This window comes from Equus przewalskii, chromosome 9 (genome assembly GCF_037783145.1).
Source record: "Equus przewalskii isolate Varuska chromosome 9, EquPr2, whole genome shotgun sequence".
Taxonomy (NCBI): Eukaryota; Metazoa; Chordata; class Mammalia; order Perissodactyla; family Equidae; genus Equus; species Equus przewalskii.
This window is the reverse complement of record NC_091839.1, coordinates 58,324,597-58,349,469: the sequence shown is the minus strand read 5'-3', so window position 1 is coordinate 58,349,469 and position 24,873 is coordinate 58,324,597. Positions and strand designations below refer to the sequence as shown.

General features: G+C 41.9%; 1 protein-coding gene across 6 annotated transcripts in view; it reads right to left on the bottom strand.

The window, feature by feature from the left end:
• ARMC2 (armadillo repeat containing 2) overlaps positions 1 to 24,873 on the bottom strand; it is a 98,003-nt gene that overhangs the window by 13,231 nt on the left and 59,899 nt on the right. For all 6 annotated transcript variants that reach the window (XM_008520591.2, XM_008520610.2, XM_008520600.2 and 3 more), the window contains exons 11-13: positions 18,532 to 18,677; positions 14,684 to 14,783; positions 431 to 749 (exon numbers count right to left, since the gene is read on the bottom strand). In XM_008520591.2, coding sequence (XP_008518813.2) covers positions 431 to 749; positions 14,684 to 14,783; positions 18,532 to 18,677 — 565 coding nt within the window. The remainder of the gene's footprint in view (positions 1 to 430; positions 750 to 14,683; positions 14,784 to 18,531; positions 18,678 to 24,873) is intronic.

Here is a 24,873-nt window from a genome sequence, read left to right as displayed (position 1 = left end):
GCCATAATTACAGCTAATGTAAAAACGTAACAAATAAAAAGATAAACTTTAATCACATGGACTAACCCACGAAAAGTTCGGGATTTTAAACTCTTTGTGGTTAGTTTGGCCAATTTTTGATAACTCGATTGGCATACTTTTTTTATTGCAATATAAATCACATACCATAAAATTCTCCTTTCAAAGTGTACAATTCAGTGGGTTTTAGTAATGACCTGTATTATTATATTTTATTTTATTTTTTAATCTGGATTACTTTTGAGGATTATTTTTGAGGTAGTTGTCTGCACAGAACAGCTGAGGAGGCTTGTCAACGTGGGCCAATTGTGCTAATAAAACCCTCACCACATCCAAGCCACAGAACCATCTCCAGGCTGGAGGGAGCAGCTCCCGCCCCACGTGTGTGCTGCAGCCAGGCCGCTGGTCTTACCCAGCATGGCGAGGAGCAGGCCCACTACGTGTGGGTTGGCGGCCATGGCCGGGCCGATGCCGGGGTGGATGGCTAAATTGGCGAGTACACGAGTCAGCTTGATGAGCACGTCCTCCGCCTGGGTCGGTGGCCTCTGCACCTTGAGCTGCTCCTCTCCGTCACCCACCCACTTCTTGGACTGCAGGTCCAGTTGGTAGAACGTATGGAACAATGACAACAGGGTGGGGATGCCCCCTTTCTCTTTGGAAAACTGTTCACGAGCCTGGTTATTTTTCGCTGTCAGGTTGCCAAGAATAAAAACAATACGAACGACTAAATCCTGCAATAAATTAAAGACAAGAGTTACAAGTGCAAAGGGGCTGGGACAAGCTGTTGGAGACAGAACAGTCTTTAATTAATTCACGATTCAATTAATAGTAAAATGGAACACGTCTGGCTTCTACTAACTTGTGCCGTATTTGATTCCCAAGATTGGTGCAAATTGCAGAGGAGATTAAAAGCATTTGGCAGCAATGAAAGAATATCAACTGATTGATGCTGTTAGCAAGGTCTATTCAGATCCTTCATCAGAAATTCTGGCTGGCCTTTTTTTTTTCCCAGAGAACAATTAGTGCGGTGGGATAGCATTACTAATAATAATGTATTACATAAATCTAAGTTTTGCTACTAACGGTTTCTTGGGCGTCTGAATTTTTTCCTGAAAGTTCACCTCCTGCTGAAGGACCGTGTTTCCCAAACTCAGACATTCGTGGCTGATTGGGTTCTGTTACAGCAGGGTTTCTCAACCTGGGCACTACTGACACTGGGGCTGGATGATTCTTGGCTGTGGGGGACCGACCGGTGTTTAGCAGCATCCCTGGCCTCAACTGCTAGATGCTAATAGCCCCTCCCCAGACGCCACAACCAAAAATGTTTCAATGTCCCCTGGGGGCAAAATCACCCCTGGCTGAGAACCACTGTGTTATATACACAAACCAACTTGAAAGCAGTACTTGTCTTTCTCCACCAGGGTAGTGGTGACCTGGGTGACACCTTTATAACTATTTGCTAAGCAGTAAATACGTGTTTTATGCATTTTTCTGTATATAGGCTATATTTCACAATAAATACATGTTTTGGAAAACCCCAAGCTGAGAACATTTTACAACAAGATACATAAACAATTATGTTCTTAATGTGACACCAACAGACATCCGATTACGGTAGGCCTTACACGCACGGGTTGAAGGAGGTCCCTGGAGAGGGGAGACTTCAAAGGAACACTTGCCGAGGGTCCGCCCCTGGCCTGGGATCTCATACCTGGAGTGTCAGGTGCTGAGCTATTTAACAGACAAGGAATAGGCAAGGAGAAGCTGCAGGTCACACAGCCAGTGAGGGGGAGCAGTCAGGACTCGAACCCAGGATCATCCAGACCTGAAGTCCTTTCCATATCGTGCCCTGCCTCCCACCTGGCGTGTAGTTTAATCATCTCCTCCTTTGCCTGGCCTTCTTTCAGAACAGTTAAGGAATTATCTCCTTTTAAAATGCAAATATGTCACCAGGAGGGATTCAGATAAACCTTAACTTTATCAGATGTGTAGTTATCCGCAGCCTTAAGGAACAGGGACAAAGGGCAGAGGGCTGGGCTTGGTTATATCAGGGAGCCAGGTCCAGGTGGGACCTGAGGGGAGGGGTGGGCAGCACAGAGTACTGTGTGTGGCAAAGAGACAGCGGAAGATCAAGGACAAGGACAAGACTTTTGGATTTGCCCAGGGCCACTCTGCCAACACCAATTTGTTCCTGCTTGTTCTTGGGGGAAAAAAAAGTTTTCCCTGGCCCTGGCCTGGAAGAAGCCAGGCTGTTGCTTGTGCAGCTGGGAACCATTTGCCAACATTAAGAAAGGGCGGAGTCTAACACATGGCAAGAACTGGAGCTGGTCCAGGAGGGAGTTGACACTGGAAAAACCTCAGCCCAGTGTGTAGCCAATTGCGGCAGCCGGCGGTCAGGAGAGCCCACTCCTGGGGCCACCCCGGAAATGGGCATGCTAGTCCTCAGGGAACTTTTGAATGCTGGGGGTCTGGGGGAACACACACACACACAAACAAGTAGGAGACGAGGTGCTCAGAGCTTCTGATCTGTTTAAGAAGACAAGGCTCACATGTGGGGTGATAGCAAAGACCCAGCAAGAAGCCAGACACTGAAGGGGCTATATGATTCTTGCTCGAGAACCAGACAGTCTGATTCAGACAGGGCGCTTTACTGAGCCTCTCTCTGTCTCCATTAACTCTTTTGTAAAAAGGGGAAAATATTGTATTGTGATTAAACGAGATAACAGATAAACCACAAATGGTAGTGCGTAACGATTCAGGCATTGTTACAAGCCCTTTTCATGGACTATCAATAAAATGTTAGTAGCATTAAACTATGTAGGACAGATCAAGTGATCTTGTCACCTGATGTCTGCCCTAAGCAGCTTGCTTAACCCTTCCTCAAGGTTGTTTTTCAGAGCTATGCTGGATACCAGTGTCAACCAGCCTGAACCAGATGGAGCCCCACTGCAAGGGCAGCGCTTGTGCAGATGGCCCAGAGAGGACCAAAAGATGCTCTTTATTTCATCTCAATACTAAAGTCTCTGCCCTGGGAGGAGCCTAGGGCTTATTAGCATAACATGCGATGTATGAGAGAGCATGTTGTCAGACTGCGCCTGCGCAAACTAAGACCTACCTGGACATGTGACGCCAAAACTTCCCTTTTAAATATTCATTCCCCACTGGGAATAAAAGACCCCTGCTTCCCTTTGTCTGGGGAGCCACGACTTTGGAAATGATTCCGCTTGGTCTCCTATTTGACGCAAAGAAACTCTACACTGTGTGACAACTACTTCTGGTGGAGGCTCTGACTTTAACTCGCCAGGAAGCGAACCCATTTTGGTTTGCTAACAGTCTTAGAAGAGTTTAGATAAGAGGATGCTCCATGGACAGTCGGGAGTCAGCAAAGTTACATGAATGAATTTGAGTGCGACCTTGAAAAATGCATGACACGCGGATATGTGGAGGGGAGGATGGGGTGGGTTGGTGGGGGGAAAAGATGGGGTCTTGAGAAAGAGTATCTGAGACAATCCCCTTCCTGGGGCCTGGGGTCACCTGGTCTGTCTTTGATAGGGAAGCGGAAGCCTGTGGGTCTTAAATCTAAAACAAGCACACAGAATTTCATTATAATACTTGACTCTCACTTCACGTAAAACCAGTGGTTACGTCATGTAATTCCTGAAGGCAAAGGCTCCTCCCTGGGCTCTGGAAGGAAGCGCTCCTCCACCCTGGCCTGGCCTCACCCAGAGGAAAAGCAGAACGTTTTCCAACCAGGACGGAGGGCACTTGTGAGAACTGGGCTCCTCCAAGGAAAGTTCCATTTTATCTTTTCTAAGTTGAGGAATATGAGCTTTTCGAATAAACTTGGATATATGATTTCTGATCAAAGACACTCGACACGAGTTCTACCTCGGGAAATTGTAATAATTACTACTAGTAGTAGCAGCAACGAACACAAGGGGCTTACAATGTGCCAGGCGCTGTTCCAAGCATTAGATGTACAGAAGAACTAACTCACTAAAAGTGAGAACGTCCAGTTCTTTATCCTGAACAAAGCTGTTCCCAATCTCTTACAATCCAGGTAGCAATCTCCCCATGCACTTGACAGCAGTCATGGTAAACATTTTTGGACTTCTGCATGTTCCCTGGATTGTGCTTTTCTCCCATTTCCACAAAAGTACATTAAGCAAGACGGGAAAGATCAGTGCTTTTAAATGACTTCTTAAAGAATTTATAAGTAGTTGTATTCTGTCAGCTAAAGCATTACCGGAATTAACCAATTTACCTCCTAAGATGTCACTGCCATCTTCTGAAGGATGCTAGACCATCTTTTCTCCCTTCTCCCTCATCCTTGGCCTTGCTCCTTCCCCGCTACCTCGCTACGTCTGTTTTCTCATTAGTCTAACTCAGTGGGGTTCCCTGGCCCTGTACCACCCCCACCTGTCACTGTTGATTTGCCAGGAGTGTTCAGACCAGATCCCTGGCTGTGGGCGGAAGCAGCTTTCCTTAGAGAGCATCGTTCTTCAAAATTCAGATGACCTCTACCCACTGTCTCCTGTGTTCTAATCTGGGAAGATTCCCTGCCACTTTTCTTCTTTGAGAAATTCCCTCAGGCCCCTTCCACTTCTAAAATTCTTTGATTTTAGTATCTCTGTGGGTCCTAATGTGGCAGAGATGATTACTCCTGACAGGGGGAGAAGAAACTCTAGGCTTTAGGGCAGGAAGAGTTAACACTGTCACAATACCTCTTTCCCTGCCTTCAGATGGAAAAAGGAGGGGGTGGTTCCTGGCAGCAGTGGTGCCAACTGAAGGATGGCATGCGAGATCAACAAATGGGGATGACAGATTGCGCTGTGTGTAGCACCAAACTTCCAGCAACTGCTATGCCCTGTCCTCTTTCTCAGGGTTGGCTAAGCCATCTTTTTTTTTTCTTTCTTCCCCCCAACTTTCTCAAATGTATTCTCCCCGAATCGTGGGAGCATAGAATAGGCCAAAACAGGAGCTGTCTCACAGGAGGTTGGCAGAGGTGGTGTTCCCTTATTCCCATGCTGGTGCTTGTCTCGACTCATCGGAAATCCTAAAGAGGAACTGAGCAAGAGGGCTTTGCAAGGCCCCTTAGCTCACCGAGGGTGGCCTCTGCACCACGCACACGAGTGCACTGGACGGTATTGTGGACAGGTTCTTCATTGCTCCACAGCCCAATCCACCTCAAGTCTACAAAGTATCACTGAATTAAAATCCTACAAAGATGTGGAAAATTAGACAAAGGCCAAAATCATCGATTTGTAGAGACCACCAATTCCACAACAGAAAACTACTTCATCAATACGCAGTTCTTCTCTGATTCTTACACAGTATCTGAGAACGACCTACAAATCAACACTGCACTTTTATGGCATTTTTATTAAATTTAACACAAAGTTGGCTATTCATACCACAACTATGGAGTTTGGAAACACGAAGATGAATCAGGAGAGATGATCTTTTTTGTTTTTTTTTTTAAAAGAAGTCAGTCTAGTATAACCAGTTCATATCGACCGTCTATTTTTGCTTAAAATGGAGTCAGCCTAGCAACAGCCACGGCCAACCGGGGCTCAGACAAACAGGTACACCTACGGTCAGAAGCCGGACCTCCACTGTGCATTCCAGGTACAGCCTGTGGGATATTCTCTTCAGTTTCTCATATATTGTGCCCTAATGAGCAAGCACGTTACTCAATCTGAACGGGCTCCACATGCCTGGAAATAAAATTACTTTAACTGGAACAAAACAAGGACTCTCTGAACAGAATGGTCTGTATCAAGTTGCAGCAGCAGTTGTGAGAGACTGGCCTAACGTCCACGAAGGAAAATTTCCCCCCACGCAGAGACGTGGAGACAGAGGCTTCAAGAGGCTCACTGACCCCAAAGTCCAACACTGGTGAAGAGAAGAGGCAGGATGTGGACAATCACCTCTCAACATACAAATGGCTTCCAGAACCACCTTCAGCCTGTCTCCTCATTCCCAATGACCCTCATCTTCCCAATCCCCCTGACAGCCCTAGAGGCATCTTTGATTTCTCCCTATCTCACTGCCCTCACCAACCACTCACCAAGTTCCCTCCACTCCGTCATCTCAAAATCTCCCCAACGCCCCCCTTCCCATGCCCACTCTGGTTAACCCGTCTGTAGACTCTAGTCAGAGACCCTTGATGGGCTCCTCCTTTGGCCCTCAACATTAACACCACTTCTCAAAGCACAGCTCTTACATCATCCCCTTGCTCAAAAACATCCACCGCCTATTAAATGACAAAGTCAGCATCTAATGCACCATCTGGCCCCGTGCGACCACTTCTGCATTACTTCACATTACTCCCCGCCCACAGCCAGCCAAAGTGAACACATTCCTCCCCAACTCCCACACCCTTCCTACCGTACCTTAAAATAACTGATGTGCACAATGTTGACCGCGGGGAAGGAAACATATCAAGCTGTCAGAGACAGAATAAACTATGTTCAGCAGACTCCGCTTACTCAGGACAGGACTACTTCGACTAATCAAGGAAAACATTTTAGAAAGATTTTCAAGAATGGGTTGAAATGGAAGGGGCTGTAAATGTGTTTAAAATCAGAACCTTGTCTTAAGTAGAAATTAATCAAGATGCCATGTTTAAAACTTGGTTAGAAACTTCTCGTGCAATCTGGATCTGAGAGATGAATCAGGATTTGCAATTTGCAACATTTACCCAACTTTCCACCTTCAAACAAAACCCCAACATTAATTGAGCCTACAGGTGGCTTGCAGAACAGATACATTTTACCAAGACAGACCCAGGCACTACTGCAAAATTGCTAATTAACCCCCAGGTACTGAGAGAGAGTCAACAGTTTGCATAAGTGCTGAACCAAACAGAATGGAAGGATCTGAGATGTTGGAGACTCAAAAGCCAGACTCTAAGTAGAAAACCACTTAAAAACCAGAAGAGATTCTACTTGATGCCTTCACATGTCTCCACTCCATCAGCAATCACTTACTGAGCACCCACTCTACACTCAGCTGAATGTGGCTATCACTCAAAGGCACCAGAGCGATGCTAGAATTTCACTGTGCTCTGTTCTTTTTTAAGTCAGCAGACATAAATCAGGTGTTTGGGTTCCGTGCTGAGTAGGGGAAGAGTCAGTTCCACAAGGGCAAAGCAGCAGGAGCTGGAAAGAATGAACAAGCTAAGGGCTTATTGCACTGCCCGCCCAGTCAGGGGTGCAGACCAAGGCCAAGGCTGAAAAAAGGAGCGAGCTCAGCCAAACGCTCCCACTGGGAATGTGCCTGCAGAGGGGCTGGGAAGAGAGCCACAGGGCACGCTCCTGCCAGGCAGGAGGCAGAGGGTGAGCCGGGAGCCAAGTTGCCATATAAAGCCACCAGGGGAAGGGGTGGAGGTGCCTCCTTAACCAATCCCCAGCGGTCCCGAAGAGGACAGAGGGGAGAGAGAGGTCACATTATCTCTGGACTGCTGCTCGGCTGCGGTTGCATTAGCGATGAGCAGCTAGAAAAATGGCAGATGTTTTTGCTCTCACTCTCCAGACATCCCAGGGCTCATTTTCAACACCACGACGCCTGAGCATTCCGAATCAGACAGTGTGCACCGTGCGCACAGGGCTAAGCACAACTGCTTCCCCTAGAAGAAGCCTAAATGGAATAAGAGACACGTGACTTTGAGGGCAGCCCAAGCAAGGGCACGGCACGGCGTTCCCAGACAGTGTTTGTGGAGGCTCAGATGGCTGCCCTGCCTCGGGAAGTTCTGTTTTAAAAAAATAAAAAAACTGACCGTTTATAAAGGGGAGAGGGTTAGACAGCCAGTTGGTTAATGGACACAAGTGATGGAAATGTAGGTACAGGTATTCTTTCTGGACTATGACGTTTGCAAAATATTGCCAGTCTTCTAAGTCTTATATGAGGCGTTTTACCACATCTCCTGCCCAGTAGATATTTACAGAAGAAATGGGGAAAATCCCTTGCTTTTCTTCCAAAAAACAAACCCAAACGTATTTTGCTGAGATGCCAACTGCAGCCTTACTGCTGTCGGAGGCCCCTCCGAGTCAGGCTCGGCGTCGCAAGCCGGGTATCTACTCTGCTCATCCCTCCGTTACGAGGCCCATCTGTCTGCACATTTGGTTTGTACCAAATGCAGTTTACACCACAAAGCATACAATCTGTGCATGTTTCATAAATGAGGTTTGTCATTTAATCGAATTTTGGTCAGTGTTTTTAATAGACCCTTTAATGCTAAAGTTTAGCTTTCAAACTGCATCAAGCTGACTGAAACATAGTGTTTCGGTCTCAGTTTTTGTGTGGATGGGAACTGGAGTTATTAGTTGTACCGTGGAGCTTGGACAAATCAACCTCATAGACATGAGCCAAAGAAGCTTCCCTCATTCTCCCTGAGGAAGTCTTGGTAAGAGCCGAGAGGAGCAGATTCCTTTTCTCTGAGACTGTTGATGAACCAGAAATCCCTGGCTTAGACCACAACCATCATATACAGACAGGCCCACATCACTGAAGGGCTGTGTGCAAACAGGGGTGGTGCCAACTGGACCACGTCATCTTGTGTTATATGAATTAATCTCCCTCAAATTTGTCTGTTGCAAACTTATGAAGTTTAGATATGCGTATATTCTGAACTTTCTCAAAGCAAGACATCTGCGGGAATATTTGGTGATTATTTTAACAATAAAATGTGGTGGTTGTTTCACTAACAGAGGAATCAACAACTCCTGGCTTGTCTTGCAAACTGTGGTTAACGAGCCCTTCCTTTGGCAGGCGGCTCGCAGGGTCCCCAGGGTCCCACAGGAGAAGGCCCTGTGCTCTCCCCTCTAGGACAGCCCACTCTGACCAGTACCTGAAGCCTCATCAATGTGATGGCCACGCCATCAAACTGGGTTTGGTTCCCACGACAACTTGTTTTGACACAAGTCTGGCAGAGAGAATTCATGGAAGAGTCTAAGGCACCACCCTATTTTCTCTCGCTAGGAAAGCACTCCTCAGCTGCCAGCGCAAAAGGCCGAAGGCGTGTGGGTACCACCACTTGCTTGGGAAACTTACACCAACACCTGGCCCAGCTTCCTAATGTGGTTCCTCCTTTGTAAGAGAGATTCACTTTCAGCCACATGCCTGAAGAGAAAGACTGACCCTGTGTGGCTGGTGTGATTAATCACGTTAAAATCTCTTGAGGTTTTGTAGAAAACCCTCTGCTGTCAGTATTGGAGAAAAACTGTTTTAAGGAACCACCTTAATAATTTATAGCCTCAGTTCCCAAGACTGCTGTTCATTTGAATCACTTGAGGAGCCTCTTAAAAATAGGTTCTGGGGCCCCATGCCAGCCCGCCGCAATCAGAATCTCCCAGGGTGGGGCCTGAGAACCTGCATTTTTAAAGCTCCAAGCTTATCTGATGATAAGCCCAGTTTAGAAGTCACTGATTTAAATCAAGAAAGAAGTAGAGATCTCACTACCTTAATACCTACTATCTGTTTTTATAATGTCGCTTTTTAACAATTATATCAATTCATGTTCCTTATAAATTATTCTGAGAACACAGAGTGTAGAAAATAAAAGTGAAGACTCCCCCTACTCACCCCTCATTATCAATTGACTTGACAGAGACAGATTAAGTACATTAAAAAAAGATCTGCTCTTATATGCTGACGTCAGACTTCACCTTGACAAGAGATGAATATGAATAAGGTAAAAATAATGGGGAAACATTTTTACTTTTGGTATTTTTCTCATGTATTTTCTTTTCTTTTTTTTTCCCTTTAATGGCAAACAACAGCAGATGGGGGAGGAAATATTCCCCTTCTCCCAGCAGCCAGCAGCCCTGGTGCTCCCTGGTTCAAGGCAGGATGTCCCCCTCGGTGGACCGTGGAAGCAGTTGGCCACGGTTTCCTGCCAAGCTCCTCACCTGGCTGATAAGATCACTTAAAGAGGAGTGTGTAGATGATATTTCATTTATTACCAGACAGGGTTTCTCTTTTTCTTTTCTTTTCTTTGAGATTGTTGTTTCTATGTTCTTTGAGAATACACTTAGCCATAAACATGATTTCATTTAAAAATGAGTCTCAGAAAAATGAAATCTCTGCTGATCCCAAACGCAATCCTCAGGCTTTTAAGACGAAGGCAGCACTAACTTCTCAGAAGAAAGACAGCCTATAAGACTCTTTCTGATGGTTTCATCACTTGATGACAGCTGTGTATGTTAAGAGACAACAAAGCTCCCAAAGCATACGTCCACAACCCAAGTTAGTCTTGCAGAAACATCTCCTAGAGCTGAAACAAAAGTAGTTATAGCAAGTAAGAATTCTATTGAAAAAGTTGCTGGAGGGCTGATGTACATTTCAGAGATCAGTTCAAAGCCTCAAGGTGCAAGTAAGTCTCAGGTGTAGTGATTTTTAACCACCGCAGATTAATCCACTCACATCAGAACATGGTGTGGGATTTCTGAAAATTGTTTTTATTTCTAGGAAAAGAAGAGAAACAAATCGTGTTCCACTGGCTACCTGGGCCAAGGGGAACAGGAACCTAAGACACTGTCTGGTCTGAAGTGATTTAAGATCCATCATTTCTGTTTTGCTGTTGTGTATGTCAGCTCACGAAGGTGAAAAGTGTGGGAAAAATTCTTATTATTTCCTCCACCAAATGAAGAAGAAAGTAAATATTTAAGGAAGAAGTACTAGATTACTAGAAAAAATATTTTATAATACTCTACAGATTCCAAAGCATTTCACATACTCAAGAGTCATTCTTTTAGCACTTATCATGAGCCTAGTATGCCAAGCATCATCTCAGGTTTATCAAGACAAGGCCTGTGTCCTTTAGAAACTTCCATTAGTGGGTGAGGCAGCTACACAGATGATAACCATTTGGAGAAGCACAAAGAAAACATATTGACAATGACCTATGGGAGCTTTTGGTTAATGAGTTTAGGAAGTAGTTGGGACACATAACTACTTTCTTGTAGCCTGAACTGTTTCTTTGCTTTTCTAAAATTTTTTGTTTTGGGGAACGTATAAATAATGTATTTATTTTTCTTACTAGAAAAAAATCAAAGATGGTTCAAAACTGTACCATTTCATTCTTTAGTATAAGCAAAAGGTGGTATAGAGACAAAGTATAATTTCTAAAGGGTTAATAACATGACTCTCATACAAATATAAAATTAACACATTTAAAAAATTATTTATCTCATTAATGAGGGAGCGAATACAATGGTAAAGTTGTTTCCAAGAACAATCAAAGAACTGAGTGTTTACCAGCTTTAAAAAGAATGTTAGAATAAGATGTCTAGGTTAGATACACACCTGGCTAACAGCCTACACGGCAATAAAACCATAACTTTTGAAGTAATCTTGCCTACCAGAGAGAAATCTACAAATTAATGTGTAACTTTATAGTGTCCGGGTTCTAATCTAACAGTAAATAGCAAGTTTAAACTCTTATACATCCTCTTGAGAATTAAGCCCAACCGGTAAACAATGCCCCAGCACGGCTTCCTCAGGACATGCAGTCTCCCACTCCACACCCTATTTCTAAGTTTGGGAAGATTTTTCTTAATAATAGTGAAGAGGTTAAGATCACAGACATACTGCTTGGGTCCCTAGCTATGGGGGTACTAGCTGGGTATACAACTCCGTTAGTCATTAAAATGACGCACTGAGGAGGGAGGAACTGGCTGGCCTTGGAAGGCTTCAGAAGGAAGGAGACACGAGAGCTACATCGTGAAGTATGAATTGGCTTTTGATAATGAGAACTGACAAGAGAAATTTCATCAGAGTCCCTTTGGCCCTTCTCACTAAGAGCCAATTCATACTCAGTTTAGTTTAGACTTTTTAGCTGTTACTTTTAACAAGTTTGATTATGAGGTTCCCCTGCTAATTATGGGAAAATAATTGCAAAAAGCAGGTAACAAATACCACAGGCAGAGGTAACTACCAATAGAAAGGGAAGAGAGAAACACCTACAAAAAGCAGACACAGACATTTAAAGAACTCAACAATAGACTCATGCTCCCAGTGAGGACAAATGGCCTCTAGAGCAATAGCTAGTGCTTGCAGTATTGACCTTTGGCATCAGAGGTTAAATTATTTTTAATATCTGCCTAAGGAGGCAAGGAAATATGCAATATGTTTGAATATGATTTTCACTGCAATGATTAAAAATAAGTTTGGTGACTAAGGAGATAAATTATACATTTCCTTGATGGTTCTGAGTAAACAACATGTTACCGTACATAGTGTGCAAAGTGCTCTTTACTCTTCTCTGGACCAGAATAATTTTAATAGGAACACAAAATTAAAATATAAATCAATAGAGAAAAATATGGCTTTAAAACACTAATTTTGCTTTGTAGATAATTATTGGTCTAAAGTGAAAAGCAGTTCAGTGAGAAGAGTGGTAAAATTTTATGCCAATTAAACTTTAAGACATTTAGTCCCTTGAACTAGAAAAAGCACACCCTTAACCGTACTGACATCTGAAGTGTCTCACATTGGCAAGATGCCAGGATTTTTGTGTTTATCCAACACGGACATCATCTCAGCTGCAGTCAGAGAAACAAAACAGCATCTGCTAGTAACGCCATGAAATAATAAGGCTATCTGTCAGTATTCAACTGATGGGTTTTCTTTTTCAAAAATTACAGGTTACAACAGCTTGAAATCAAACTTTTAGGAAGAAGTACTTCTTTAAACCACATTTGAAAATTCTAGTGCCAGGCAAAGAGGTCTTCTCCAGTTACAGTCTTAGGTCAGCCATCCATGATCAAAACACCAAAACCAAAAAGCATAATGATGGTAAGATAAAATTACAGTGAAAATCCATAAAGTAAATCCATAAAATAAAGTTACAAAATAAAAGTCATAACTAAATCTCTTTTTAAGTATAACATCTTAAAGAATTCTTTTAATGCTATAGCAAACAATCTTTTCTACCATTTTAATTTTTTCCTTAAAAAAGAAAATCAGGAATAGGAATGCCTAAGCTTTTCATTGAGTTAATTCATTTGTCCAAAGATCATAGTTCTGATAATATATTGTACCAATATCTAAATTAATAAATGCTTAGGGGCCGGACCATGGCTGAGTGGTTAAGTTCACGCGCTCCACTTTGGCAGCTTGGGGTTCGCTGGTTCGGATCCTGGTTGCGGACCTACGCACCACTCATCAAGCCATGCTGAGACAGTGTCCCACACAGAAGAACTAGAATGACCTGCAATATGATCTACAACTATCTACGGGGGCTTTGGGGAGAAGAAAGAAAAAAAAAAGAGGAAGATTGGCAACAGATGTTAGCTCAGGGCTGATGTTTCTCAAAAAAATTAAATAAATAAATGCTTAATGGACACAAAATAACAGCAGATTGTGAATACTTCAAGGTAAATTCATCACCTTAATTCTCCATCTGACACGGCAAATTCTTGTACCTTAAAATCTTTCAAGGTATGTAACTTAGAGAAAATACAAAATACGTAAGGAAAACATTTGTAATCCAAATACTCAGAATCAGAAACTTAAGCGCCTTTTGTAAATCAATTTTAAAAATCTGAATAAAAACTTAACCCTTTATGTAAGTTTTTATCATCTTTAAAATGTAGTAATGGTATATAATAAGAGCATAGAGTTTTCTCTATCATCCATATAACCAAAAAGAGGCTAGTAACCTTTTAATAAGTAGCTAATAATAGCATAAAATCTGACAAATTTAGTGATCCTCAGCAAAAGTACTTTACTGGATAAAAATAAATTCAATGTTATTTGTGGAAAATAGGGATTATGTTTTGAGATGGTTTTGATAGGGCTAATATAAACAAATATTCTTAGTATACACTAAATTATTTAGTTTGTAAACTTGTAAAATGTGATTTTGAAAATTTACTATATTTGAAATGAATACATACTGTATTTATGTATAAAATGTCTCACTAAAGAGTCGGTGTCACTTTAATTATTTATAAAGGTGAATAAAAGTAGACTGCATTTAATGAATATTCAAAACTTTATAATAAAAATTAATATTTGTATTAAGTATTATAGTTTTATTAAGGGAAGTCATTTGTGAGTTCATCCTTTTTTAAAACTATATACATTTTTGCCCAATCCATTAAAACAGAATTATTTCCTTTAACTGCTTACCTAGAAATTTGACCTTTTACATACAACAAGGTCAAAGAATTTCAGAGCAAGAAGAATCTTAGCATATATCGAGTGTAATGGGATCCCAGACTTTATTTTGCATCAGAAGTCCCCGTGGTTCTTGTTAAAGTGCAGATGGCCAGGCTGCTCCCCACCCCTCTGACTTAATAGGTCTGGGGTGGAGCCTGGCAATGACAAGTGCACCCCACCCCACCCCAAACATGACTTTCATGTAGGGGTCTATAGGTCGCTGAGAGGAACAATGCTGTGGAAATCCACCCGCCCACCTCCCTAAATCAGGAATCCTCCCCTACGAGATCGACATTCTATTGAGGCCTTTTCTGCCTCACACTACTCCCTCCCCAACTCCTGAAGGTAACTCTCTGCCTCGTGGGGCAGCCCACTACACACCTAACGGAAGCTTCTAAGAGAAATCTGTACATTCAGAACATAAAGTCATTCAACATGGGCTTATACAAATACACTAATGCAAAGACACGTTGAAAGATTAAATGCATGAAGAACTGACCTGCTTCTTCTGGTATTTGTTTATCAGAGTCAAAAACAAGGCATAACATCTGGAATAGTTGGCCAAGGCTACACAGCAGTCATGGTAAGAAGTAAGTTTGCTGCAGAAATGCCAAACGGGAAAATAAAAATAAACTTTGTTTTTCTATAAAATTCCAGTACACACAGTGTTACTTTTAAATGCAGACCTTCAAAGCATTTCCCAGTTCATAAAAAGGAGTCTAGAAATACTCCACACACCAGTGCAGAGAAGTCTCAAGGAGGTTTGCTGTCTGCTCTAGATTCTGGGGACATGGAGAGGGGAAATAAAATGAAGTCCTTTGAAAAATAGAAACCTGAAGACTGGCACATGTGTATATGATGTGAATTTACACCACGCATATGGTTCATAAAACACAAGCTAAGAAATTTACACAAAATCTGGTTGGACACCAGCCAGTAAATCCCCTGGAAACTTATCAGAAGTAAATGTTAAACTACTTGAATAGACTAGGCTGGTAGTGATATACTGATATCAGGCAAAATAGACCGTAAAGCAAAAAGCCTTGAAAAGAGCTTTAAATTTTCTAAAGCAAGCAAACAAACAAAACCCACAAGGCAATACTCATGACCATATATCAAATTGGGAGATGTTCATAAATCGCTCATTAATTGATAGATTAATAGGTAAAACATCATCAACATTTTTAAAACTTAACCATGTTCCAGCCCTTAACAAGTCTTACTAAATTTTCAGAGAACTGGTGTCTCACAGATCACAATCTCTGGTCTAGTACAATTAAACTAGAAATCAATAAGAAAAAAACCATACTTTCGGGAATTGAAAAACACATAACTTATGAGTCAAAAAACCAAGAAAATAAAAAGACACTTAGATTTGAATAATAACAAAAAAATACTACAAAACAAATTTGGAGATGCAGCTAAAGCAGTATTTAGAGGAAAATTTATAGCCTTGAGGAGGCTGAAAAGACAGGAATTGAGTTTCTAACTAAAACAGAGGAAAAATATAATATATTCAGAGGAGTAAAGAAAGGGATTAATGAGGATGAGAACAGAAGGAATAAAATAGAAAACAAACACACAATAGAGAGGACCAATAACTCTGTTGGTTCCTTTCAAAAACTGGCAAGATTGGCAAACCTTTGGCAAGACTGATCAAGAGAAAAAGAGAAACATCATAAATAATCAAAATTAGGGATCAACATCAACATCAACAACAAAGAAGCAGTGGAACACAGTGGTTAAATGTATGGATGCTAGAGCCAGACTAGCTGATTTGAATTGCAGCTCTATGATTTACTAGCTATGTGACCGTTGGAAAACTGCTGAACCTCTCTGTGCCTCAATTTATTCATATGTGAAATGAAGATAACAGTAATAGTACTTACCTTTTAAAGTTGTTATAATGAGTAAATGAAGTAGTATTTGGAAAGTGCTCAGAATATTGCCTGGTATGTAGTAGGCACTATGTAAGTGTTTGTGAAATAAATAAAAGAAATAAAAGGGGACATAATTAGAGATGAAACAGAGATTAAAGGAATAAGAGAATATTTGGAACAACCTTATATTGTTTGAAAACTTAGATAAAATGGACAAATTTCTAAAAAATATAACTTTTGCAAACTGGCCCAAGTAGAAATTGGAAATATGACTGGATATATAACCGTCAAAGAAAGTAAATCAATAGTCAACAATATTCACACACACACCAGGATAAAATAGCTTTTCAAGCAAGTTCTACAAACTTTTCAAGAAACAGATAAGTTTAATTTTCACAAATTCTTCTAGAAAAGAGAAAAAGTGGGAATACTTCCTAAATCATTTTAAGAGGCTGGTATAAATTTGACACTAAAACCAGGCAAGGACAATAGGAGAAAGGAAAAGTACAAGTCAATCTAACACATGACCACAGATGAAAAATCCTAAACAAAATATTAGTTAACCAAACCTAGCAATATACTATGGTTTAACATCAGAAAATCTATTAATGCAATTTACTACATTAATGAATTAAAAAAGAAAATCCACATAATCAAAATAGATTAAGGGTTAGCATTTGAGAAAATTTAGTATCCCATGAATGAGACAAAATTCTTCCTTAACCTTCTTAAGGGTATCTACAAAAACCTACAACAAATATTATTTCTAACTGGTAAAACTACAAAAATATTTCCTTTAAAGTCAAGAGAAAGGCAGCAAGCCCAACACTTACACAACTTTGAATGGGACATCCTAAGCAATGCAATAAGAAAGGGGTGGGGACAATAGGGAGAGTTGTAAGAACTGAAAAAAACCCAAAAGTTATTCTTATTTGCAGACAATTTGCATAGAAAATCCAAGAAAATCTACGGACAATGTTCATTGTCTAATGATCATCCAGATCCCTGAATACAAGACTAATAAGCAAACATGAATATTATTCATATACACCAGCAACAACCTCTTAGAATATAACTATTTAAAGATTATATTCATAATTGCAGCAAAAGCCATGAAGAAATAAACCCAGTAAAAGATGTGCAAAATATTTTTGGAGAAAATTACAAAATTTTATCGAAAGACATAAAAGAAGATATTATAAATGTTTATGGATAGAACACTCAATATCATAAAGATGTCAATTCTCCCCACGCCCACCCCAATTACTCTGCATTCTCAGCGTAGTTCCATGAAAAACCCCAAAGTCCAACTCATGGACCTTAGCTGATTCTCCAATTTTTAAGGAGAAGAAAAGAAGAATTTGGATCTTCTGTGGGATTCATCTTACCTTATAGCAAGACTTAAATTAAATCTGTAATACTAAAATCAGTGTGGTACTGGTCTAAGGATGGACGGAACAGAATGCCCAGAAACAGACCTACAAGTATATGGAGCCTTGTGCATGACTGAGCAGGCATTTAAAATGCATGAAAAAGGAGGGTGTATCCAATAAAAGGTGCTGGGACAATTGACTATCCACGTGGAAAAAAAATTAAATTGGATCCCTACATGCCACCATAAACAAAAATAAATTCTTTATGATTTTATGATGCTTCACAATGGGAGCAATTAAGTACCCAGAACACAGCTCAGGAAAGCGTGGTGCTAAAAGGTCAAATCTGGGCTCACATCCTCATACCGCGGTCAATCACCAATCAGTCTTCAGGAAAGTTCGTATTTCTTTTAACAACTACAATATTATAGTTCAAGAAACACCCAGGTCTTTTGAGAAGGATAATTATGTAAAAAATACCAGCAAAGAGCAGTGAGGGAGGAACATCAATGCATAATTTAAAGACAGTTCTGAAATTTAACAAGACCTTGCTTTGAGACAACCTGGCTTCAGATGGTCATCATTTCCAGAGTACAGTAAGCGTCAACTTGACTAGTCAATATGTGTGCTAAAGTTCAGTCAAACAACTGAAATACAATAACTGATTACAAATTAAGTCAGATCAGATTTTCTAAGCAATGCTCCCCTCTTTGAGTTAAAACCCTGCAGTATTGCTTCCAAGTGGACCAGAAAGTCTGCCATAGTTTGTGACATAGTTCTTTATCTCCAATAAGCTGAGAGGAAGATTGGTTCGTTTGTTTTGTAAAAACACTAGGATAACTCACAACTCACAAGCTTTGTTAAAGTAACTTACAATCAGTGAGTTTAGAATCACATTAGAAATACATAGGAAGTGGAGTCTTGGTTTAACTCATTTATTTTAAACTTGGGCCACTGGACTTACCTTTTCTTCTTGGTGAAGTAAAAAGCAAAAACAGGATTCCTCGCCAGTCACACCCACAAATATGAAAGATAACCACAAATCTGAGCATTAGCATTTTGGTAAGGCTACTTGGTTTTCCTAGTCTACGGACCTGAATATTCTGGCAATATTGGTGCAGACATCCTTGTCACCCGTGTGCTGTGCCATCGCCGTGCAGAGCTGGGGAAGGGCACTGATGCTCAGTAACTTACTTCTTGCTAGTGGCGAATCAATCAAGTTTCTCAATGTAGCAGTCATCTAGGATAAAAGCATGTTCACACCATTTTTTAAAGCTGGAAAATACAGCAACAGTAATCAGACCAGCACAATTCAATTCATCCCACAGGTTTCATTACGTCAGTAGCTAAACCAAGCTCCTGCCTTGCATTTCCTACCCGAGAACATGGGCATAGGCACATGTAGCATGAAATGAAAACCAAGAAATGAATATAAAGAAAGCCTACCTTGGTTCAAAGGTAGAGAATGGAATATTCATGTTAATAAGCAATTAGCACACCCAAACCCCAGGGTGAAACAAATCATCATCTGCGTTTGTTAGCAGTCATAAGATCTTCAATTGACCCTGCGACATGCCACATCTGTTCCACAGATTAGAAACTTCTCATTCCACATTTTTTCTTTTTCTTTGTTTTGGTGAGGAAGACTGTCCTTGGGATAACATCTGTGCCAATCTTCCTCTATTTTGTACGTGGGATGCTGCCACAGCATGGCTTGATGAGTGATGTGTAGGTCTGTGCCCAGGATCCGGACCCACAAACCCTGGGCTGCCAAAGCAGAGTGCATGAACCCAACTACTACACAACCAGGCTGGCCCTTCATTCTTCATTCTTATTGGTAGCATTAAATAACGCTGTGGCCGAAGAATATTTAAGATTGTTAGTCTCATTCTTTTCCACAAGGCAAGGATTGGTTTCTTGCAAATTTATCTTATTTTGTGAGAAATGTTCAGGAAAGCTATCCACTTTAGTCTTTGTCTAAAAGTGTAGAAGAGAACAATTTGGTAAATCCATAAAACTAATGTTGCCGTTATCTAAGAATGTTAACATGCAGTGTGATCTTTCCTGGTGGGATAGTACAGGCAGGCTCCTGGTTAAGAGAGTCACTCTGGAGTTGGACGGCCTCGTCAAATCTCAGCTCCACCACTCGCTAGCTTGGGTTAGTTAGTTCACCTCCCAGAGCGCATTTTTCTCATCATAAAGTGGGGATGGTGATAATTGCCTCCAAGTTGTGAGGATTCAATGAGATGAGATGTGTGCATGGCAGCAGCAGAGCCAATTACCTAAGAGGAGCTCAAAAATCGAGCGTCCCATCTCCACATTGGTTGTGGGACCTCACACCCAAACTGCAAAAGAAGAGAGATCACTGGCCTTGGAGTCAAATGATGGAGATTCAAGTCGCTAACCCCTTCCTCCTTATGTGACTGAGGCATTCACCCATTGCTCAACTTTCCCATTTCCTCATCTGTGAAAAGGGAGTTACAATCTCTGCTCGCCTGGCAGGGTGGCTGTGTGTATCAAATGGAAAATATGGAACAATGTTTTTGTACACTGTGCAGCCAATATGTAAATATAAAGCAAATTTGCATGTGTCTTTGACTAGTTTTCCTTTGTAACAACAGCAATACTCAGGGCCAGTCTTCTTCAGAAAAAAAGAGGAGCATTGGCAGATGTTAGCTCAGGGCTAATCTTCCTCGGAAAAAAAAAAAAAAAAGATTTTAAAATAAAGCTGACCACCTTGAAAGCAGAGAAAGTAGAAATAATGTTTCAAATAAATGTGTACAAGTCTTTTGCAGTCAAATCAGTTATACAACAATTCAGTACACTTTTCCCTGAAAGCTTGAGTGTCTGAAACACTGGAGGGAAACCAGCTGCATGAGCATTCCACTTAACCGCGGATCTGCAACGTAGTCTCCTAGGCGAAGCAATGGGTCCTCTGTGAAGGCTAATAAAACATGCTAGGCATTCCAGGCCATCACCACCATAAAATGGAAAATTCTCATCATCTGACCCTGGTTCTACCTGTTCTGCCTCTTCAGAGACAGCCCAGGCACTCGAGGGCTTCTGGTTCACATCAATCCAAGGATGACTCACCAGCTTTCCGACTCGGACACCAAAGAGCACAGATGCCCATGTGAGTCTTCATCTGATCCCAGGCAGACAGGGACCGTGGGAGACTGTGGAACACCCATTCACCCATTGTGCACACGAACAGTTCCTTTTCTCTGGTCCCCAAAGCTTCACAGATTGGGCATCTCCATATACAGTCATCTTCTGGTTGCCCACATCTAACCTCTAGCAGGGCACGTTGTCAGTAAGAAGGGACAGGAGTTTTCTTAGGAGCTGCCTTTTTTTTTTTTTTTTTTGCTGAGGAAGATTTGCCCTGAGCTAACATCTATGCCAACCTCCCTCTATTTTATATGTGGGTTGCTGCCACAGCATGTCTGATAAGTGGTGTAGGTCCACGCCCAGGATCCAAATCTGCAAACCCAGGCTGCTGAAGCAGAGCACGCTGAACTTAACCACTAGGCCACAGGGCTAGCCCCCTCTTAAGAGCTTTTATTTTCTTGTTTCAACTTCAGTTTTTTCTCCCTCTCAACCCTTTTGCTCACCTCATAGAAAAACTTAAGATAGTTTAAGACTCTTTTGCCCCAAAAATGCAACTTTTATCAATGGCCCAAATTAAGAGTGGAAGCACACATTTACATGTCACACGTCCTGTGGTTTTTAAATCCCCATCCATTTAGTGCATATATCGTGTGTGGAGTGCACATAGTTGAGTGAGATAGGATACCTCAAATATTTGCAAATTTGTCAGTTGTGATACTGGTAGAATAACATGTGAAACACATACCGCGCACTTGAAAAATACACAGCAACACTCAACATATGATGCCACCATCAACCCAGGTGCTCAAGCCCCAAACTTCAGAGACATCCCGGAACCCTGCATTTCTGCTTTCTGTCACCCTAAACCCTATTGGCTTTTTGTCCTTTGCTCCTAGGATGAGACTCTGTTTCCTGAGCATGGTCTCCGAGGCCCTGTATGATCTGATTCTTGCCAACGCCTCAAACTTCATTGCATAGCACATACGCCCTACCCACTACTTAATGCTGGGTTATTTAATGTTATGTTTTGTTGTCTGTCTACTCCTCTATACTAGAAGCTTCACTGACAGCATATATTTTGTCTTTTCACCACAGTGCCCCCAGGCCCAAATCCAGTGCCTGGTACACAATGGGTCTTCAATAACCATTTGTGGATGGAATGCATGGATGGATGAATACCTACAAAGACACGGTGTAAATAGAAAGGTTAGGATACCAGAAAACCATGCATTAATCAGGCAATACTTCTGAGGTAGTATTTTAAGATGATTTTAAAAGAATAGAGGAATAAAAAATAATGGATGAAAGAAAAACGTGTTTTCTGGAGGGAGACTGGTGCCCTGTGTACTCCCTGCTCTATTTCATTCATAACAGCAGCTCCTTCTTAGGCCCCTAGCTCCTCTCCTCTTTCTCTTCTCACATCTGACTAGTCATCCTTCCTACTTCTTTCCATCACTAGGGTTGCTGGTTCAGCTTAAGCCTGCTTCGTCTCTTTCCCAAACTCTACAGCCCCCTGCACGGACTCCTTCCACAGTCTCTCTCCTGTCCCATTCATCTCCCCACAGCAGCTCGCTGCTACCCAAGGCAGCATCTCAAAGCCCAACTCCCCTGATAAAAGACTTCCTCTGACTTCCGGTGGCCTATCGGACAAAATCCACATCCTAAAGGCTCTTTACTCTCTAAAATATAGTTTACCCCACTAGGCTCATCTCCTTCACCTCCCTTGCTCCCTTCCCTCTCCCCACCACACTGGCCATCTTTCAGACTCTGTACCACACACAATGTCCTGGTCCTTTCACAATTCCAAGCCTTTGAAACCATTTCCTCTGCCCAGAATGCCCTCATCCATCAAGCTCCTCCACCCCTTCTCCAACTCAGTCATCTGCCTGTTTTTCTGGACCCAGCTCAGGCTCACTTCTCTTCAAAGACTTTTCAGTGGTTGATCACTTCCTCTTCCAAGTTAACAAATCATCCTGTTCACGTCTGTATCACACCCATCGCATAATCATAACCGCTTGTTTTGTGTACCTTCTCTCTCACTGTGAGCTTCTCTAGTGTATAATTTGTCTTTAATCCTCGTTATATTTGGAGGACAATAAATATGCCGATAAAAAGCTGACTGGACGAAACAGAAGGAGAAGGGGAGAGAGAGGACATGAGGAGGAGAAAGAAGGGAAGCAGGAGATGAAGGGACAAGGGAGCCAGAAAAGGCTCTATCCCTTTAAGAAGCTTTTGGCAAGAAAGTGCCAAGGATTAGCAGAGGCCTGGTGGTAAACTGGAGCTTAAACCTTAACCCGAGGGAGGGAGGAGGATCTGGAGGAGGTCACCAGGCAGACGCAATAATGAAGGCCCCCCATTCTGAGACACTGGCAGTGAGCCACCGATCCCACTGCAGGGTGGGCGTGGGGCTGACTGCTGAGCACAGACAAGTGGCTTTTTCTGGGAAAAATGTAAAAAGATCAGTGGGAGGAGAGTCTAGCTAAATGCTGTGGTAACAGTCAAGGCAAATTCCAAGTCAACCCACTTAACTCGCAACCTTGCTCCAACTTTTAACAGAGATATATTTGCGGAAATCATTAATGAGCTGTGGACTCTGCAACAGAGCCTTTGTTTTCCACCCCCCCAGGAAAGCCCACCCACTGGGCCTGCCCCCAAAGCAAGGGTTCACCAAAGTCCAAGATTTATGCCCGCAGAAATGCATCCGGCTCTTTCTTAACTTTCTAATTTATGTTATTCCCTACTCTAGTTAGATACGTACTTTTCTATTTTAACATATGTAATCTCTTAAGCCATCTCAAATATTTTATGACCAAAAAAGAAGTAAAAGCTAGATGCATACATAGATGCTTGTTTAGCTTCTAAAGGACTTACTGGAACAATTCCCAAACTCTTAACTGTCATCTCACTAAGAAATAGCAAACTGAAAAACATGAGTTTCAATTCTTATTTTCCCCCATCTCCGCATGTGCAGCCCCTTGGGACAGACACACTGAGTCAGAAGGCAACCAGTGGGAAGCAGAAAAAGGAGGAGACTATGGAATTGATAATCCTCAAAGAGAATTAATAAAATTTAAGTGTCCTTGCTTATTAGCAGTTGTTAGTTGATGTCTGGGACAAAAGGGGGGACCTACATTTTTGGTATATATCAAGGAAGAAACATTCTGGAGTGATTATGATTACTAATTTACTGCCGAAAAATGACTGAACTACACTCTACAGCTGTATGGTGCTCACTTTTTCTGAGCCAGCTTCTTTTCTCTGTTTCCCTAATTTCCTTGAGGTGCTGGGCCCCACCCTCGATCAGAATCTCCAGGTGAAACGCCTGGTTAGTCTGGCAAAGCTGTCTTATCTCACATTGAATGGGTTCGGACTCAAAATTTTCACTGTGCATTCAATACTGGGAGATCCATTTTAAAGGGAAAAATTATATTAAGAAGTGATTAGATAATTTATAAAGGCTCAAACAGCATTTTAGCACAACAAAACTAGAATTCAAAAGATTTCACAGCTATTTTTTCAAATCGGTTATAGGTACTTAATGATCAATTTCAAATTATGGTTTCAACTATTAATTAGTGGAAAAGCCTTAGCAAACACAAGAAATCTTTGTCTCAAAGTATTGAGGCCCTCGTGATTTAGATCACTGGACTTCAGAATGATGACACAGGCCTGGCAGCCGTGGCCACTTTTCCCGCATTCTCTACTGCACTGAGGTGGGTGGGCTGAGTGGGACACCTGAGCCTCCACATACTGCTCATTTCCTGAGTGGATGAGCCTCTCTTTTCCCTTTGCACTCTTCCTCCATCGGAGTCCTCACTCCCCAGGGAACTCACCAGATTCTGCCCTAAAACGCATCCAGCCATCAGAGCAGGCCCAGATCAGAAGGGCTTGTAGCTCACAGCCCAGCACAGAACTCCAGCATCATAAGCTAAACAGGCTCTTTGGCTAGCCCAGGACCTTCCCCATCAATCACGACACTTCTCCTGGGAGAAATATTTTCCCAATTTCGAAAAATCAGCTTTCAGAGAAACCTTTGAAACATAATGCAATTGAAAGCTGTACCATTAATAGTTTGAAAGTTATTATGCTCCCTCTACCAAAATTAGCATCAAGATTCGGTTTTATTTATTTTTATACACTGGATGCTATTATGAAAAGGATTTGAGCAGCTACTTTATGGTTTATAAAGCTGTCTCATGAGTTTGATCTCATTTGCTCCCCAAACCAAGGCCTTGAGGCAGACAGGAAAGGTACCACGAGCCCCACCTTTCAGATGAGGAAACTGAAGCTCACCAGCTCCCAAGTAGGTGGGCGTCCTGGGCTCTTTC